General features: G+C 39.0%; 1 protein-coding gene across 3 annotated transcripts in view; it reads left to right on the top strand.

The window, feature by feature from the left end:
- Nucleotides 1-20,562, top strand: part of LOC109433484 (fasciclin-3) — a 381,470-nt gene that overhangs the window by 313,784 nt on the left and 47,124 nt on the right. Inside the window, exon 8 of one of the 3 annotated variants that reach the window (XM_019709906.3) lies at nt 6,511-8,216. The exons of the other annotated variants lie outside the window; for them this stretch is intronic. Within the exon in view, the coding sequence (XP_019565451.2) occupies nt 6,511-6,788 (278 nt within the window). The 3' untranslated portion in view covers nt 6,789-8,216. Of the gene's footprint in view, nt 1-6,510; nt 8,217-20,562 lie in introns of those variants that run through there. 3 annotated transcript variants of the gene reach the window in all.

The following is a 20,562-nucleotide window of genomic DNA, read 5'->3' as shown; positions in this document are numbered from 1 at the left end:
AAAGTTCCTGTAGAAATACTGGTGGAGAAAAATCTGAATGAATTCCTACGAGAAATGACAAAATGTAGCTTTGTTGGAAATCGTGGAGGAGTTTTTGAGTGAATACAGGAGTTATAGGCACCAGCTTGTGGTGTAGTTTGTGGGGTTTGATGAAGCTCGATTCTATTCGATTTTTTTTTATTTTGAGAGGCCTCGCAAGCGGTTTTCAAAAAGTGCCTTGAAGAATTTTTGGGAGAATGAAAATTTCCGAAATAGTCCATGGAAGATTTTCTGGAAATATTTCTCGAACATTTTCTAAGAGAATCCATTGAACCACTTTGGACAGAATCCAAGTTAAAGTTCCTAAAAGAATCTTTCGAGAATTTTCACTTGAATCCATGCAGAAACATTTAGGGGCACCTCCGGAAGATTTTCTGGAGGAAACTTTGGAGAAATCTCTAATGAATTCGTCTAGGATTTTCTTATGAATCCTTGGAAGATTTTCTGAAAGCAATTTTTCATGAATTTTCTTATGAATCCCAGCCAGCTGATGGAAGAATATCAGAATAAATAAAATGGAATGACTGGAGAAATAAAAAAAAATCTAAATTTTGAAGGAATTCATGAAAGATTTTCTGAATGAAACCCCAGAGAAATTTCAAGAATTTGATTAATTTGTCGTTATTTCAGAGACTTTAGGTCCTTGGCGGCAATTTCAAGAAACAAACTCTGGAAGATTTTTTGACGAATTTCATGCTGGAATTTCTCATGTAGTCTATGAAAGATTTTCTAAATAATCCCTTGTGAAATTTTTTATGATCCCGTGTGGGATTGCGTGAAAGGATTCCCTAGAGGATGGATCAGTTTCCAAAAGCAATCAGGAGTGTGACGAAACAACTTGAAAATGATCAGGATGCTCTATCTTCAAGCATGGTTGATATTTTTTTTCCCAATTTCGGTTCTACTTTCTATCAAGTCTCCACAATATAGAATGCTTAAATGCTTAGAATGCTTGTGAATGCTTAAAATGTATTTTTTATTTGCCTTATCGTGCTTTGGAGGAGCATAAAAAAATGTGTTCCTCAGAAATAGCAGCACTTTTTACATAATAAATCTGTATTATAAATACATATTCTTAAAAAGAATGTTTTTGCGAAAAAAAAATTTAAATTTTCTCAAAGTTTTCGCAATTTTAAATGTTAATTCTCGAATAAACTTTCAAAGAAACCAGAACAGAAGTTTTTTGAAGGAATTTTTGGAAAGTGCTGTGGAAGGATCTTTGAAAGGTTTTTCAAAAGAATCTCTGGAGAATCTTTTAACCCTCTAATACCCAAATTTTTGATTTTGATCTAAATATCATTTTTCGTCATCTAAAATCGATTTAAACATGTTTTGGAAGATGATTCTTTTTAATTCTCGATTTCGTGAATTTCAGTTTTTGATTTTTCTAATTTTTATTTTTGAACATCCCCACACTTTTATATTTTTTCTGGAAGTCAATTTGGGGAACGGATATTTTGAGATGAAAACATTTTGAGATTTTATGATTATTCTTGAAATATTATTATTTTAATTTTTTTTCACAGAAAATTTTATTTTCCGTGTAATTTTTAGGAAAATAATTTAAAAGTGTATTCCATTCACTTAAACAAGGATAGAATGATTTGGGAAAAATTTAAAATATGTTAATTGTAGCGATTCAATACAAAATAAACAATGACTTCTAAAAGGTGACTAAAACATCAATTTTTCAATGATTTAAAAAAATGTAAATACGATTTAAAATACACCAAAAACCATTTTGAGATATACAAAACAGTCCTAAATATCACTCAAAAATATAAAAAAAATGATTTTCCACGAAACAAAAATTACAAAAATGCTCAAACTATACCCCGTCTAAAGGCGGGATTGGGTATTAGAGGGTTAAGGAAATTTCTCGTAGTATCTCTGTAGAAGCCCCTAGATAAGTTTTGGAATCAAATCTCGGACCTGAATGTTTTGAAGGAATCCATGCCTACATTTTCGAAGAATCGAAAATCGGAAAAAATACCTTAGTAACCTTCTTATACCTAGAAGAGGACCTACCCACTTACCTACCTACCAGTACCTATCACAGTGATTTTTCAAACGCATGGGATCGCAAAGAAACGCAGATAACCAATGTACACGTATAATGAAGTTTATGTTCATGTTATACGTACTTTTTTGCGTTAAAGTTACATCGCATAAGATGCATATGCGTACAAAAGTGAAGGCGCTATACGTACATTTACGGAACAATTATAACGCTATATGACTTGAAGCGATATCTTATGCGATGCACCATGAGCACTATTGCGACGTAATTCAGCATCTTATGCGACTGAATAATATTCGAAAAGAAAAAACAATTCTTGTCTGCTCGATATCTAATGAACCTAATGACCTTTGGATTGTTGAGCCACACTTCACACTGAACACCAAACGCTACTTATGAAACAAGCTGATTATTTATCATGGTATTCTAACTCACCTCAGTGTTAGTTGGAATGCACTTGGTTCACCTGCGCTGTGCATGTTTGGCAGGCTATGAGGAGTTAAAATCGACGAGGCACTATTTCCCGCATAGTTTGCACTACACCTTTCTGGCTAGCCCCCTCCAATTGTTGATTATCAAGCCAACAAAACAAATAATGATGACTTCGTAACCATAATTACAGCTGTTCACTTTCTTGCAGCATTTTGACACTGCATCCACAGTCCAACATCAACTCTTTCATTGTTATACATATAAATACATATAAAATCGCATTATGTCAACATAAACACTTGCCGGGGCCCGTGGCAGAGTTGGTCACACGTTCGCTTCATATGCGGATGGCCATGGGTTTGATTCCCAGCCCCGGCACTTGCAATTTTTCGTCAGTTGCTTTTCCCCCGAGAGCAACTGACACTGACCCTCTTCTGAGCCCCATGGTTCAAACGGACCCGGATACCTGGACATTGGCGAACTGCTACTCCCAATCGGACTGGAAAGGAACAACGACCATCCATCATCCTCCTTGTGCTCATCATTCTACTAGGTATAAAGTAGAAAAAGTGAAAGCAGCAGAAAGGCAACCAGTTCGATAAGGTAGAATAGAATCTAGGCGCTGTACAAAATGTAAGTGCAGCTGTCAATTGAAATTGCTCACGTAGTGCCCCAGTTGACAATAGAGCTGTAAATTAGGTTGAGTGATGAAGAATAAAAAACATAAACACTTCTAGCTTATGCGAGTTTGTATGAACACTTTTACAAGTTTATTTGTACTTTTATGCGATTTCATCCGTACACCAATGCGAGTTAAACAGACACAATAAGAAAAGTACCAAGCGAAGTCGTATAATCATCGCAGTACGCAATTATGCGAATTCATTTGACGCTCTGCGGGTTTGCTGGGACGCTTTTGCGAATAAGTGAAGTTCATCGTAATAAAACATCAGAATGTCATCTACTAGGATGTACTCATCTATATATATAAAAATGGATTTCCGTCTGTCTGTCTGTCTGTCTGTCTGTCTGTCTGTCTGTCTGTCTGTCTGTCTGTCTGTCTGACCGCTATGGATTCGAAAACTACTGGACCGATCGGTGTGAAATTTTGTATGTGGGTATTTTTGGGGCCGGGGAAGGTTCTTAGCTTGGTGCGGGACCTCTCCGGTCTCTGGAACGGGGGGCTCCCATACAGATGACTTCGCCGGGGACGTCCCTATAGAGCTGCATGTCGAAAAACACAGTAGGCAGGCAGAACGACGTTTGCCGGGACAGCTAGTACCAAATAAAAGTGTATTTGTATTCTTATATGACTTTACCTGATACTTCGTAAAAAGTTCAAAAAATATCATCATATGCGATGAATATTGTCCGTCTGCTGTACATATATGCGATAGTGACTTAAAATAGTACTTAATACGATGTAAAGCGTGCATTCTTATGCGATTCCTGGTTGTATAGGAAAGGTTATTAACATTTTCGGCGTGCAAGTTTCTTTCAGAAACAATAGACCACGTGCAATTTAGTGTTCTGAACTTCTTAAAACTTTCCTAATGTAAATTTATGAACATCGTCAACTACATCAGCAAATTTTTCATATTTTTTGTGGTGAACAAATTACCCTTACAAGACTTCGTAATCAATGTTTATCTGTTAGTGTACTCTATTAAAATAATGAAAATTTTTCGTGCATCTCAAAGAATTTTAGATATAGAGTATTGAAATTTTGTTTAATAAACCATCAAGCTTTACTAAAAGTTCTTTCAGAAAACTTATTCGGTCTCGTTCAAATTTTTATCAATGGAGCATCAATATATGATTGATGAATGAGCAAAATTTTAGCGTTTTTGATTGACGTATAAAAGAGTTATAAACATTAGAATGAAAAATTATTTTGACGAGAAAAATTGCTTTGTGGACAATTGTTTGATGCACTGTAGTATGGTGAATTGCTCAGTAATAGCTCGTTAAGATATTACAAGATCAAAACAAAGTTAGACAAGATTTGTTGGCCGATATTCTTGAAAAAAATGCCAACATCGAACTTACGATTCACAAGCACATCGAAGTTACGATTCACAAGCAGAGATGCTTACCACATAACTGTGAATATTACGAGGAAAAAAGCATAATGTTCTTCGTTTCCACAGCTCAGAAAGGGGCACATCGCATTCCACTAACATTGAGCCAATTCTATGGATGTATGTGTTCCATTTCGGACAGAAGAGCTGATCTTATGCAAAAATTTTTCAGATATTTTGACAAGAACAAAAATTGATAGTTTTTCTTGCAATATTCATTGAATTTTTGAATAGCACATCAATATGTTTAAGATATTTTCGTCTACCTTGGAAGCCCCGTTTTGAAAACATTACAAAGACTTACTCCCCAAGGAATCTGACGAAATTGCAATTCTGAATACATTTTTCGTTCTACAGGGTACTAAAAAAGGGTTTCCAGTAAGATTAGTGGTTAAGGCTACGGATCACCATAGCCTGGGCTCCCTGGGCTTAGTGTATCATAACCTCACTATATACAAATTCATGCAATGGCAGGCAAAGAAAATCCTTCAATAAATAACTGTGGAAGTGCTCAAAGAACACTAAGTTAAAGCGAGGCAGGACAAGTCCCAGTGGGTACGTGGAGCCATAAAGAAGAAGAAGAAGGTACTAAAAACGATTTCTGAAGTAGTATACACTTTTTAGTAAAACAAAATTCAAAACTTTGGCCCTATCAATGATAAGCAAATCGCTTATTTGGTGGTCCAAGTCAGCATGTTCTCTGCTGTGACGTCAACGTCGCAGAACTGAACAGACTGTGGTGATGTGTGATAGACCATTATGAAACTCATTCAAAAATCTGAATGAAGGCTTACAAGAATGATATCTTGAATTACTGGAGTATTAAATAACTGATTTCAAATCGACTGTATGGTACAATGCACTATATTTGGCAACGCATTCATGAAATTTTCTGTCACAGTTATCGTTACATAAGACATAGGACAAATAACGCCACCAATATTTCACCCCTGAGGAAGACACAAACCCCGTGTCGAAACGTCGTTTTAACGAGATTTATAGCCCTTGGCTTATTCATCTCAGGACTCATGCTTTACATCCCTACCGAAGGGGAAGGAAGAAAACCCTTTTTTGTGAGTTAGTCGGGGGTGGGATTCGACTCCATGTCCTCGGCGTGAAATCACGTGCTTCGACGTGCAACTCAGTTTGCTGTGTTTTCCTAAAACAAAAAAAAAACAGTTATCTCGCTCAGATTTTATTATTCGGTTTTGAAAAATGAGCAGAGTGTTTCCATGGGCCAATGATTTTTGCTGTACGAGAAAACCGCATTCTTGATTTTTTGAGATTGCTCCAATTTGTTTTGCTCTTTAAACATCACACCAGGTCCGCTCCACAGCTTACAGTAGTGAAGAAACGGTAGTACAATATCAATATTTAACTGACAAGACTGATATCGCGTAGCTTTGATGAGCACGCTTAAAACCAGGAATATACCGAAATTATCACTTTGTATCATTTGATTATATATTTTAATGAAATGAGGTCTAGAACCAGTCAACAATAGAAAAAATTTTTTAACAAATCTTTTACAGTAGTAAAGAAAAAGCATCAGGTTAAATTCACTAAAATAAACTACAAAACACTTTTCCCACTTAGAAGAATCAAAGAATAAATAAATAAATATACAACAATTATTTTTCTTATAGTATTTCTTCTCTTCTTTCTGATTCGAATATCTGTAATTGTAGAAACTTGAGATCTTTGCCAATTTCATGTAAATTACATGCATATTTTTCTTTCTTCACCAACTCAAATGTTTGAATTAACATAGGTAACACTTTATCACACTCTTATTCACGCTCACAAACACGCTTACTTATCACCCCAAAATATTCGAATTTCTTTCATTACCCAAAAATACCGACCACCAAATCGCAAAAAAAAACAACCACAAAATTCTATTCTCGATTGTGTTGCTTCTTCTCGGTCTCGTTGCAGTGCCCCCGGCCACCGGCGATCTGAACCCGGACTCGGAGGCGCACATCACGCCCCACTCGCACGAGGATCTGCACGACGAGAAGCTGCAGCAGCAGAACCCGGCCGCCCACTACGAAAGCGAAGACCCCCGGACCCAGGTTGGTGGGGACGCTGGGGGCGATGGCGGTCAGCAGAAGAACGGAAAGCACGAAAATGGCAAGCAGCAACAACAATCGGCCGGCGGAAAGAAGCAGGAAAATGGAAAGGCCAACGATAGCAAAACTAACACTCCGGTGTAGGATGGATTGGGGGAGAGGTGAAGACGCATGATTTTTGCTTTGTTGGGAAAATCAGGAGTGAAAACAGACGAGAAAGGAAACGAATAACTCACAATGATTTATACTGAACGGAACCGACGCGAAAAAATTGAAACTGACTTCTTTTTAAAGATGAACAACTGCCCTAGAAGGAACAGACAAATTATTTTAATGTGAAAACGAAAACTGAAAAGTAAATATTTTAAGAACACTGGACAACAAACGAAAATTTTGGGACGATTTTGAGAGTGGGACAATAGAAATACTAATATGGACGGGACCACTAACGAAAAATTGTTTTACTTCTACAGATATGGTGAAATGAAACAAAACTGGAAACCTTTGAAATCAAGACAAATTTATCCATATTTGTTAAATTGTTAACTAACACAAACACTGAAAAACAAAATGACGGGGACAATGACGATGACCTTCAAGCTCATGATAAAAATGTACTTAATCGCGTTAGACGAATGACGAAAGAGGAAGCATTTGTTTTAGATTTTAGTTTGGGACTCCTTTTCCCTTATTCGACCTACACCGAAGGAAAAGCGTGAGGGAGACCCCGACGACGATGATTGTTATTAAATTATCTAGTTAAACGAAATCCTGTAGATCTGCACAGCTAAGACGGCGCAAAAGTCGGTCGAACGTATTTAAATTCCTTTTCACACATAAGAAAAATATGTCCTTCAAAATCGAAACAGAAAACTCTTCGTTCTCGATATTTAAGTAATCGCAAAAAAAAATCATTACTTATAACCGAAAAGTCCCCTCCACTAGGATTAGGCTAACATGAAGCGAAAAAAATACAAAAGTATCAAATCAACTGCACAAAGTGTCCATATTCAGGAGAGAGGATGAGGAGCTCTTCGGGAGCCGCGGAGTAGCCGTATTCACGTATTTAGCGCGTAGTACTACCAAACATATGTCCTTTTGTTTCGTAGATTTTATAGATAGTAGTCAGACTTTGGTTAAGAAAATTTATAAAACTATTTATAAGCAGCGCGAGGAAGCAAATCGCTAGATCATAGTTAGAATCGGAAGCGATTATTTTAAAAATTAAATCACTTTTTTGTCTGATTTTTAGCAAACGTTTGAATCCAAGTTATTCGATTATACGAAAAACGGTGAAATCAACGCGTCCAATCGTTTTAGAATCTCAACATGAATGTTTTTATTCTCCGGGAAAAATGTAACATTTAGAACATTTAGAACATTTAGAATCTCATCAGATTTTCTTTTATACAAACAGTATTCGATGAATTTTCACTTATCAAAAGGGTCCACTATAAGACATACTTTTCGTTCCATTCCATTTGTAGCGTGTGTAAACCGATTAGATGTGTATATACAAAGACGAAGCGATCGTAAATAAAGATAGTGAATAAAGAAGAATTTCGAATAAAATGTATGTTCTCTTTTATTTCGATGGAGACGCATGGTGATGGGTAGGTCAATTCATATTAAATTTTGTGTTGTATATTTCGTCTTTCGTTTTATTGTATTGCTTTCTGTTGGTTATAGTAATATTGAATGTTAAGCATTGCGAAAATATTTTATGACATGGACCATATTCACATAGTAGAAAGAGGGGTATAACCCCACCTCCAAGTAAATGTGCGGCCACTTGCTATAGCTCCACCATCTATTTCCTACTCCTGGCAATATCTACGATACCAACGTTATGCGGATCTACGCGCATCCACTAATATTTGTCCATTGGTTGCTACGGAAAAGAGGTTTTATAATGTGGCAATCGCAGCGTTGGATAACTATTTCCAACGTTATTTTCGGTTGAACTTCGACGAAGGATGCTGCAAAAAGACCGTACATTGGTCGAAATCGAGGAAATGGCGGCTGGGTTGGAAGGCGTTGATTCTCAAATTTAGGATCTGGTGGGAAGGTCAAACGAACTCCAAGACGGTGCTAAGATGTATTGTATAGGGTTAGGTATCGCTCCTCGTAAGGGTTCAGGCGTCCACCAGTTCGAACCAGTTCAAGGCCTAGAACAAATATAGGTCGTTATCGCGGGCGTCAGTTTACACCTTCAAACATTGTCTGTTATAACTGTGGCAGATCCGGACACATTGCGTCGGCGCATGCCCGGCGAAAGTTTTCTTTATCTAGTTAATTTATTTGGGGCTCAATCGCGTATAACGCTTTGCGGAGCCGAAGATCTTTTTTTGTACTTAATAGTATACATTATACAGAGTAATAACTTTTTCATGATATCTGTTAGTAATTGGTGGAAGCAGGCCCGGATTTAAGGGAGGGCAAAGGGGGCAAGTGCCCCGGGCCCCCCGATTAGGAGGGCCCCCCAAGAATCCATAAACACTATATATTATGTTCAACGAATCCATAAAAATGCACACCAAAGACGATTATATTTATTGTATGTCCTAGAGTTGTTATAATTGGGTTCTTTAACGGTATCCAGATTGTTTATAATCTGAAATCGAAATACAAAATTTCATAATTTTGAAGCATTGAAACTATTTGCAGATTGGTTTCAAAGTTTTTGTGGGATTTCTTTTTTTTTTCGGTATGAGCTGCAGTTCTAAAGTCATAAAACTGTTTTGTTAATTTATGGTTTGAAACAAAGAAATTTTGATCTTTTCATTACACTGAAAAACAATATTTTAATTGCTTAACAATTCAATTGTTTTGAGGCTGCTTGATTGCAGCAAAATCAGCTCTAGAGAGATATTACAGTATTCAACAATTTAGTAAAACGAAGTTTTTGTTTTATTTTGGTATACGCGATTTTTTCCACAACCCCTTGAAAGTTCTTGTTGAGATCAGAAGAAAAACTTATTTAGGTAAAAATTACTGCACAAAAGCGTCTCTAAACAGAGTGCGTTAAAAAATCTTAAACAATACTTGTACATCTGTACATCAGTCTGTTGATTATACGATCATATTCTGAAAACAACTAGGTAACTTTCCAATTGTTGCACAGCTAAAAACTCTCCTATTATTGCACACTCCATGTTTTTCTTATGGGGTGTGCAACAATTGGCGATTTACCCTACTTAATATCCATCTGCACAAGTTCATTGAGGACAGATGTTATCATGGGAAATAGAAGATAATGATTCCTGGAAATGTTCCTGGAAAATTCGGTTTAGTTTTGAAAATCTAGTTTCAAGAAACATCTCGAAACAGTGTTAACTTTGTTCAATCAGAATCTTAAAATACTCGTAGAATATTGCAATCTTAATGAAAACTTCTCCACATTTCTAGGTAATAAAATGAACGCTAAGTTCTAGAATTTGCATAAATCTTATGAATTCGCATGAATGTTTAAAATATATGTAATACCTATCTGAATGAGATGACATTTACGCTGTAAATTAGAATGCAGTATCTTGATGATTTAGCAAAAATATTAAAATAAATGTTCGTTTTTTTTTGGTATTTGAATAATATGTCATTTTTGAGAACTGCATTGTTAAAAGTACACTTTTAATAGGGCATCGGTAGAAAGTTATATTCGGTCTGAATATTTCCTACAATAATACTATATCTTTGAAAATAATGCAAAATAAATGATAAAATGATAATTTAAATGAACAAAATAGTTGTGTGACTTAGTTTTTTTTTCCTGAATCGCAAAAAAAACTTAACAAATATAAAAATACGAATAATACACAACATTGAAAACAAAAAGATTAAAAATCTTCAAAATCTTGCTTTTGGGGGCCCACTTTAGAGGGTTTGCCCCGGGCCCCCCGAAGCCCAAATCCGGCACTGGGTGGAAGCTAGGGTACTCGTAGCAGCTCGAGGTTAGAAGGTCACATTTTGAGGGATGGACAGGGTAAGGATTGGGCCAAAGGTTTCACTGCAGCTCATCCGGGGGTGAATCGCATCTTGCTAGCGTATTCGGTGCCTTGTGGTGTTGGTACCAACTTGTTGTGGGACTTGGTCTTCCGGATGGCCATGAGCAGCTTGGTAACACAAAGAGGACAAAACAGAGAAAAAAAAACTGAAGAAGAAAACACAAGCGAAATTAAACTTTTATACCATCAGAGCGAAGAAAGTCGAAAATACATCCCATATATGGGACATCGCGGGTCCCCAACACATCTCTCAAAAGAACAAAGGGTTGGCTACCTCGGGCCTCAAGGGTATCCAAAAGTAGTGCTCTGGAGGCGTCGTTATCCGGGCATTGCCAAACTACGTCGTCGATGTCATCATAACCGGAACCGCACTTAGTACAAACATTGCTCAACGCGCATTGTAAATGCGCGTCTAGCGAGTAATGGTTGGACATGAGTCTTGACATCACGCGAATGAAATTGCGACTTACATCCAAACCATACCACCACACTCGCAAAGAAACATTAGGAATAATGGAGTGTAACCACCGTCCCAGCTGACCATCTCGCCAATCATTTTGCCAACTTTGAAGAGAACTCTGGCGAACAAAATGGAAAAATTCATCATGTGAAATTCTTCTATCATAGATCTCACCTTCCTGTGCGCCCACCTTTGCGAGAGAGTCCGCCTTCTCATTGCCATAAATTGAGCAATGTGAGGGGACCCATACAAAGGTAATCTTGTATGATCTTTCGACCAGTGCACCCAGCTGCTCCCTTATTTTTGTAAGAAAGTAAGATGAATGTTTTACAGGTTTCATCGACCGGAGTGCCTCAATCGAACTAAGGCTATCCGAAAAGATGAAGAAATGGTCTACGGGCATGTTGGAAATCATCCCCAAAGCGAAGTTGATTGCTGCCAGCTCAGCAACATAAACCGAACAAGGTTCCTGAAGTTTGCGGAAGGCGGTGAAATTTTCATTGAAGACACCGAAACCAGTGGATCCATTTATGCGAGACCCATCAGTGAAGAATCTCTTACAGGAATTGACATTTTGGTACTTTTTAAATGCGAGGAATAGATATACATCGAAGTTGATCTGGTATACCATGAATAGCTTGTTTCATGGACAGATCGTATTTAACAGAGGAACTGCCATTAGTGAAGTGTACACGAGGAGGGTTATAACTTGGTAGGCTTATGTCAGACGACATGTAGAACAGATAAATTCTCATGAATTTTGACTGAGTGTTCAGACTGAGCATTTCTTCGAAGTTTTCAATAACAAGTGTGTTGCTCACTCCACACTGACACGCTAAGTAACCTTAGCGAGAGCTCCCAGGAGCGGTTCTGGAGAGGTTTCACCCCTGCCAGGACCTCTAGGCTCGCATTATGCGTTGAGTGCATACAGCCGAGAGCAATACGCAAACAACGATATTGAATTCGTTCCAACTTTATTAGGTGGCAGTTTGCTGCTGAGAGGAAACAGAAAGAGCCATAATCGAGAACAGCGAGAATAGTCGTTTTGTAAAGTTTTATGAGGTCATCCGGGTGAGCACCCCATCACGTGCGTCGAAAATTGATCCTTTGTTGACATTTCTGCACCAAATACTTGGTGCCTTTTGAATCAAACCAGACCCCAAGGTATCTCGAAGTTAAAGACTGGTCGATTTCTGTTCCCAAAAGGTTAAGTTTCAATTGGGCTGGATTCCGCTTTCTAGAAAAAAACAACCAATTGAGTTTTTTGCGGAGCAAACTCTATCCCCAAACCTCTTGCTCAACCGGACAGATTGTTTAGGGAATTTTGCAATGGTCTTTGCAACATGTCTGCATGTGGGCCTTTTAAAGAAACCACAGTTGTCTCAGCGTGCATTGTCCTTCCAAACAACTGTCAATGTCTTTCACATAGAAATTTTAAAGCAAGGGACTTAAACATGGCCCATGTAGCTAATTCTGGAAATTGTCAGTTGTCCGAGATTGAAGCTCATATGTTTTTCTGACATACAAGAAATTATTTAAAATTCCTGGAGATCCACTATTGTGCAGTTTTTCTGACAATATGCCTATGGAAACTGAATCAAAGGCGCCCTTAATGTCCAAACCCAGACAACCAGTTATCGTATAAGATGTTGCATACGATGATAAAGTGGAGGCCATATGCGTGCATGCCTCCATTTAGGCGCATGTTAAATGTACGCATATCGCCTCCACTTTAACATCTTATTCTACATCTTATACGATCTCTGGTTGACTGGGAAATAACTGAAGCCAGTTGCTGCTTTTCCGCAAAGGCCAGTTGAATATCTGTTGAAAGCAACGCTAGACAATCGTTTGTTCCTTTGCCCTTGCGAAACCCGAACTGTGTATTTGAAAGCAAGTTATTCGATTCAACCCAATGGTCGAGTCCCAAGTAACACATCGAAACAAGTTGCAGATGAAGAAACTCAAAAATATGTTATCTAAGAGTGTTTTATAAGTTTCTTCGAAACATCTTTAGTAAATATATAGTTTTCAGAAAACATTTGCATCTTAAATAATGTTGCCAATATGTTTTCAGAAAACAAACAAATTTCGCGTCTCGCTGTCAAAGTGAATTTCTCCGAATCTGACTTATGGACTTAATTGGCTAGAGTTTATTTCATAAATAAGACTCAGCGAGTATTGCTGAAATTGGAGCTTGACAATTCTGACCAGGTTTAGATTGAATCCTTGTCTGGCTGGCCACTCAAAGATGTTTTGCAAGACGGCTTGCTTCTTTGCTCGCCAGCTGGCGAGCAGAGAAGCAAACCGTCTTGCAGAACATTTTTCAGCTAATATTTGCTTAGCTTACCTGTTTGTGATTCTTTTTCGCCTCAATAGTCGATAGGTAGCCATTAGTCGTTGTTTCTACAGCCGTAAATCTCCCCTGCCGTTCTAGAAAATTCCCGTAAACCATCCTCATTTCTTTCCCAAACTTTGATTGTTTTGTTTATGTTTGACACTACACAACTGTTAGGGCAAGTAACACACATGTCACGCAAGAGTCATGGAATAGTCACGGCAGTAAAAGTTTTGTTCTACAGAAGTCACTGTGACTTCTGTGCAACAAAACTTGTGCTGCCGTGACTCTTCCGTGACATGTGTGTTGTTCGCCATGAAACGAATGCATATTTGAAAAAATAACGAAACATTTGTTTTGACAGATGTTTCCAATTACAGTGTATGCTAAAAGAAATCACAACCTGAAGAAATAAATAGAAACTATTTGGTTTCTTATATGGATCGACACACGAGTTTACTCGGTTGTCGTGTAATCGTTTGAAGTAAGAAAACATTATTGGAAAAAATATACTGTTCAGCATAGTTGGTTGAAAATATAAAATAATAATAATACATGCTAACAAAGTCATATGTACAAATGCTTTTGGTTGACACTGTATACTTTCCGTGCAGCCATATGATGCTGTCGCCATGTTGATTCTTCTTGAATAACAACATGATTGTTAAAGAAGCCCAACGACCGTCGTAAAAAATCTCAATAATTTGGTAATATTCGGTCGATCGAATGGCGCTTTAATTTTGTGGAGGTACAATGTCATACTTCACGATAAAAGTCAAAGCACACACATAATTTAGCATTATTCGGTTATGTTCGAAGATCTATTTTCCTTAAAATTTGTGAGCAAGATATTGTTCACTCTTCTCTGACGACATGCTTACAAGATAAAACAAAATCAATCGCCTTTTCCTGTATTCGTGCGTTTATGATAATTTCCCGCAAAAAGTTGTCAGCTGATGTCAGAATTTTGTATTTCGCTAACATGTTTGTTTGTTATCGTAAGGTTACATCAAAACTTTTGCATAACAATAATTTGTTGCAGAAAACCAAATTCTTGCGCTTTTTCGGTCATGCAAAAGTCACGGAACATGTTGCCGCATCTTTATTCCATGACAGGAAAATGTTATGGAGAAGTACGACAAGCTTTTCTATAACAAAGTGTGTTGCTTGGGGTCGCGATAGGATCATTTTTCTAACAATTTCCTTAAACATGATAGCATAGCAATTGAGCGGTATGAATTTTGATCAGACGCTGGTTTACCAGGCTTTTGAATAGCTATTACTTTGACCTGTCTCCATTGCGGAACGATGTTGTTCTCCATTAACACTGCTTATACCAACAGGGTTTTTGTAACGTAAAGGCAAAAAAACGTGGAACTAATTTTTTTGCACATCCATATCTCAGCAGTTAGTGAACCAAATTTCAATCTTTTTGCGTTAACGGAATCCTACACTATCCTAGAGAGGTGTAGTGAAAGCCGATTAGAATTTCATGCAGCTTCCGGTGAGAACCAGGCGAAAACATTAGTTCCACATTTTTAACTTCTTCCGGTTCCGTTTTGTTCCCGGATTGGTTGTGAGTAACCATGTCTTTGTAGCGAGTTCTTTCGGAACCTCGAAAAGATAGCAAAATTCTGTCTTCGGCAAAGTTGTTCAGAACAACAACCACTTCCTGGCGATGGATTTCATAGTTCCGAATTTCCCCACCACGTGGCGCTAGTGTACATAGTGACTTCCGGTACGACTTTGGTGGGATATAGCACGAGATTGAAGCCAGATAGGAAGATGCGATCTTCGGCAAAGTTGTTCAGGACAACGAGTACTTCCAGCTCATGAAGCGCATAGTTCGGAATTTCACCACCACGTGGCGCTAGTGTACATAGCTACTTCCGGTATGACTTTGGAGGGATATAGCACGAGATTGGAGCCAGAAAGAAAGATGCGATCTTCGGCAAAGTTGTTCAGGACTACGAGTTCTTCCAAGTCATGAAGAGCATAGTTCGGAATTTCACCAGCACGTGGCGCTAGTGTACGTGGTTTCTTCCGGTATGACTTTGGTGGGATATAGCACGAGATTGAAGCCAGATAGGAAGATGCGATCTTCGGCAAAGTTGTTCAGGACTACGAGTATTTCCAGGTCATGAAGAGCATAGTTCGGAATTTCACCACCACGTGGCGCTAGTGTACATAGCTACTTCCGGTACGACTTTGGTGGGATATAGCACGAGATTGAAGCCATATAGGAAGATGTGATCTTCGGCAAAGTTGTTCAGGACTACGAGTATTTCCAGGTCATGAAGAGCATAGTTCAGAATTTCAACACCACGTGGCGCTAGTGTACATAGTGACTTCCGGTACGACTTTGGTGGGATATAGCACGAGATTGAAGCCATATAGGAAGATGTGATCTTCGGCAAAGTTGTTCAGGACCACGAGTACTATTAGGTGATGAAAAACATATTTCGGAATTTCACCCCCATGTGGCGCTAGTGTACATAGTGACTTCCGGTATGACTTCAGTGAGATAAATCACAAGATTGAAGGCAGATAGGAAAGTACGATCTTCGGCAAAAATGTTCAGGATTACGATTACTTCCAGGTCATGAAGAGCATAGATCAAAATTTCACCACCACGTAGCGCTAGTGTACATAGCTACTTCCGGTACGACTTTGGTGGGATATAGCACGAGATTGAAGCCATATAGGAAGATGTGATCTTCGGCAAAGTTGTTCAGGACTACGAGTATTTCCAGGTCATGAAGAGCATAGCTCAGAATTTCACCACCACGTGGCGCTAGTGTACATAGTGACTTCCGGTACTACTTTGGTGGGATATATCTCAAGATTGAAGCCAGATAGGAAGGTACCATCTTCGACAAAGTTGTTCAGGACTACAGGTACTTCCATGTCATGAAGAGCATAGTTCCGAATTTCACCACCACGTGCCACTTGTGTACATAGCTAGTGCCGGTATGAATTTGGTGGGATATAGCACGAGATTGAAGCCAGATAGAAAGATGCGATCTTCGGCAAAGTTGTTCAGGACTACAAGTACTTCCAGGTCATGAAGGGCATGGTTCAGAATTTCACAACAACGTGGCGCTATTGTACATAGTTACTTCCGGTACGACTTTGTTGGGATATAGCACGAGATTTAAGCCAGGCAGAAAGGTGCGATGTTCGGCAAAGTTGTTAAGAACTGTGAGTACTTCCATGTAATGAAGAGCATAGTTCCGACTAACACCACCTCGTGGCGCTATATCATTAGAATGAAGCCAGATAGGAAGGTGCGGTTGTTCATGAAGAACATAGTTCCGAATTCCACCACCACGTGATGCTAGTGTACATAGTGACTTCCGATACGTCTTCAGTGAGATGTATCACAAGATTGAAGCCAGATAGAAAGGTACGAGTCTAGCTCGCACTTTCAAGGATCAAGGAGCAAGGATCATTTCAGGACCACTTGAAGAATATTCCCTAAGAATATCTACAGAAATATTTTCTGCGAATGCCCAAGTCGTTTCTCTAAGAGATTCAGTTCTAGTAGAAATAAAGTTTTAGTATAATTATCGCAAAAGCTTTGATCTCATGGCAGATTTTTGTTTCGTGAAAAATGTGAACTTCACAAAGATATTCTCATAATGATGATTCACACAAGTTTTAGCAAAGATATTCAAATAAATTTCTGGCTCCAACTTCATATTTATTATCCAGAATAATATATCAAACCCATGACCATCCGAAAATAAAGGGGTGCGATCAACAGCGCCACGGACTCGGGCACTCTGGAGAGGAATTTCCGAATAAATCACTGCATAAATTTCTGAAAGAATCTTTCGAGGACTTCGCGAACGAACTCTAGGAAAAAAATACGTAGTAATCCCTGCAAACCATATTCCGAAAGCATCACTAAAAAACTTTCCTAAAATCGGGAGTATCATAATGAATCTCTGAAAGAACTTCTAAAATTTATCGTAAATGAATCGCAGATAGAAGCTCCGGAGTGATTTAAATGGAAATCGCTGAAGTTTTCAAGCTCCGGAGGAATTTCTGAAGAAATCCTTGGGGAAAGAAAACGTTAGAAGATGGGTTCATCAAGGAAAATACAAACGGGGATCTAGAGGAACTCCAGAATCCCTTTTGAAAATTCCCTGTAGAAAATATAAATGTATGCTTGGGTGAATTTTTGAAGATATCGCTGGAAAATCTCCTGAATCTCTGGAAAGATTTGCAATACAATACTCAAGGATCCCAAATGGAATCACCCAGATGATTTCCCGAAAGAAATCTTGGAAATAATCCAGAAAGGACCGCTAAAGAAATTTCCAAAATATCACTAGAGGAATCCCGATAGAATTCCTGGAAGAATTTGGCAAAGAAATCGAAGGAGAATGGACATTCAAAGGAATCTTGGGAGGCATTTCCGAAGCAATCTCTAAAAAATCCCAAAGAATTCTTGGTGAAATTTCGAAGAATTTTTCGAATAGCTGGAAAAATCTTTGTTTGAATTATTTAACTATTTCTTGAAAAATTCCTGGAAGAATATTTCAAAAAATTCCAGAAGCAATTTCTTTACTGGAAGAAATTCAACTGGAATCTCTGGAGGGATACTTGAAGTGTGTCCGTGAGCAATTTTAGTAATAACGACTGCATAAATTCCTTTGGGAATTCCACGAAGAAATATTCACAGGAATCCTTGGAGGAGGAATTTCTGGAACAATATTTTGAGGAATTGCTGGAATAATGCTTTGAAAAATATCCGGAGGAATTCCTGGAGACATAATGAATAGGTGAGTTTATTTCAAAAGAATCACTGGAGAAATGCTTGAATAAAATTCTAAAGAAATTCCAGTAGGAATATGTGGAACAAAAATCCCTAATAAAGGGCCAACCCTGAGGGAATTCCCTGTCGGAATTTCCTTGAGGAATTCCCATACAAATAGCTAGATAAATTGCCAGAACAATCCTTTGAGTGAGTCAGAGAAGTCCCAATCTGGCCTAAATTTCTCTTGCATAGCTCTTAAAAATCGTTTTTTTGTATACTATCAAAACGTGGAGGTAAAATTCCGAACCCGGTAGTGCTCGTAGTCCTTCCTATCAGACTTGAAGATCGTGCAATACCTCATCAAATTCTTACCGGAGATTAGTATGTAGTAGTACTTGTAGTCCTGAACAACTTTGCCGAAGATCGCATCTTCCTATCTGGCTTCAATCTCGTGCTATATCCACCAAAGTCGTACCGGAAGTCACTATGTACACTAGTGCCACGTGGTGGTGAAATTTTAAACTATGCTCTTCATGACCTGGAAGTACTCGTAGTACTGAACAACTTTGCCGAAGATCGCATCTTCCTATCTGGCTTCAATCTCGTGCTATATCCCTCCAAAGTCATACCGGAAGTAGCTATGTACACTAGCGCCACGTGGTGGTAAAATTCCGAACTATGCTCTTCATGACCTGGAAGTACTCAACAACTTTGCCGAAGATCGCATCTATCTATCTGGCTCCAATCTCGTGCAATATCCCTCCAAAGTTATACCGGAAGTAGCCACGTACACTAGCGCCACATGGTGGTGAAATTCCGAACTATACGCTTCATAAGCTGGAAGTACTCGTAGCCCTGAACAACTTTGCCGAAGATCACAGCTTCCTATCTGGCTTCAATCTCGCGCTATATCCCACCAAGGTAGTACCGGAAGTCACTATGTACACTAGCGCCACGTGGTGGTGAAATTTTGAACTATGCTCTTCATGAGCTGGAAGTACTCGTAGTCCTGAACTAATTTGCCGAAGATCGCATCTTCCTATCTGGCTTCAACTCCGTGCTATATCCCTCCAAAGTCATACCGGAAGTAGCTATGTACACTAGCGCCACGTGCTGGTAAAATTCCGAACTATGCTCTTCATGACCTGGAAGTACTCAACAACTTTGCCGAAGATCGCATCTATCTATCTGGCTCCAATCTCGTGCAATATCCCTCCAAAGTTATACCGGAAGTAGCCACGTACACTAGCGCCACATGGTGGTGAAATTCCGAACTATACGCTTCATGAGCTGGAAGTACTCGTAGCCCTGAACAACTTTGCCGAAGATCACAGCTTCCTATCTGGCTTCAATCTCGCGCTATATCCCACCAAGGTAGTACCGGAAGTCACTATGTACACTAGCGCCACGTGGTGGTGAAATTTTGAACTATGCTCTTCATGAGCTGGAAGTACTCGTAGTCCTGAACTAATTTGCCGAAGATCGCATCTTCCTATCTGGCTTCAACTCCGTGCTATATCCCTCCAAAGTTATACCGGAAGTAGCCACGTACACTAGCGCCACGTGGTGGTGAAATTCCGAACTATGCGCTTCATGAGCTGGAAGTACTCGTTGTCCTGAACAACTTTGCCGAAGATCGCATCTTTCTATCTGGCTTCAATCTCGTGCTATATCCCACCAAAGTCGTACCGGAAGTCACTATGTACACTAGCGCCACGTGGTGGGGAAATTCCGAACTATGCGCTTCATGAGCTGGAAGTACTCGTTGTCCTGAACAACTTTGCCGAAGATCGCATCTTCCTATCTGGCTTCAATCTCGTGCTATATCCCTCCAAAGTTATACCGGAAGTAGCTATGTACACTAGCGCCACGTGGTGGTGAAATTCCGAACTATGCGCTTCATGAGCTGGAAGTACTCGTAGTCCTGAACAAATTTGCCGAAGATCGCATCTTCCTATCTGGCTTCAACCCCGTGCTATATCCCTCCAAAGTTATACCGGAAGTAGCTATGTACACTAGCGCCACGTGCTGGTAAAATTCCGAACTATGCTCTACATGACCTGGAAGTACTCGTAGTCCTGAACAACTTTGCCGAAGATCGCATCTTTCTATCTGGCTAAAATCTCGTGCTATATCCCTCCAAAGTTATACCGGAAGTAGCCACGTACACTAGCGCCACGTGGTGGTGAAATTCCGAACTATGCGCTTCATGAGCTGGAAGTACTCGTTGTCCTGAACAACTTTGCCGAAGATCGCATCTTCCTATCTGGCTTCAATCTCGTGCTATATCCCACCAAAGTCGTACCGGAAGTCACTATGTACACTAGCGCCACGTGGTGGGGAAATTTCGA

Source organism: Aedes albopictus, chromosome 3, assembly GCF_035046485.1.
Source record: "Aedes albopictus strain Foshan chromosome 3, AalbF5, whole genome shotgun sequence".
In the NCBI taxonomy this organism is placed as follows: Eukaryota; Metazoa; Arthropoda; class Insecta; order Diptera; family Culicidae; genus Aedes; species Aedes albopictus.
Note: the sequence above shows the minus strand (reverse complement) of the source record. Positions and strands in the feature narration are given on the sequence as shown.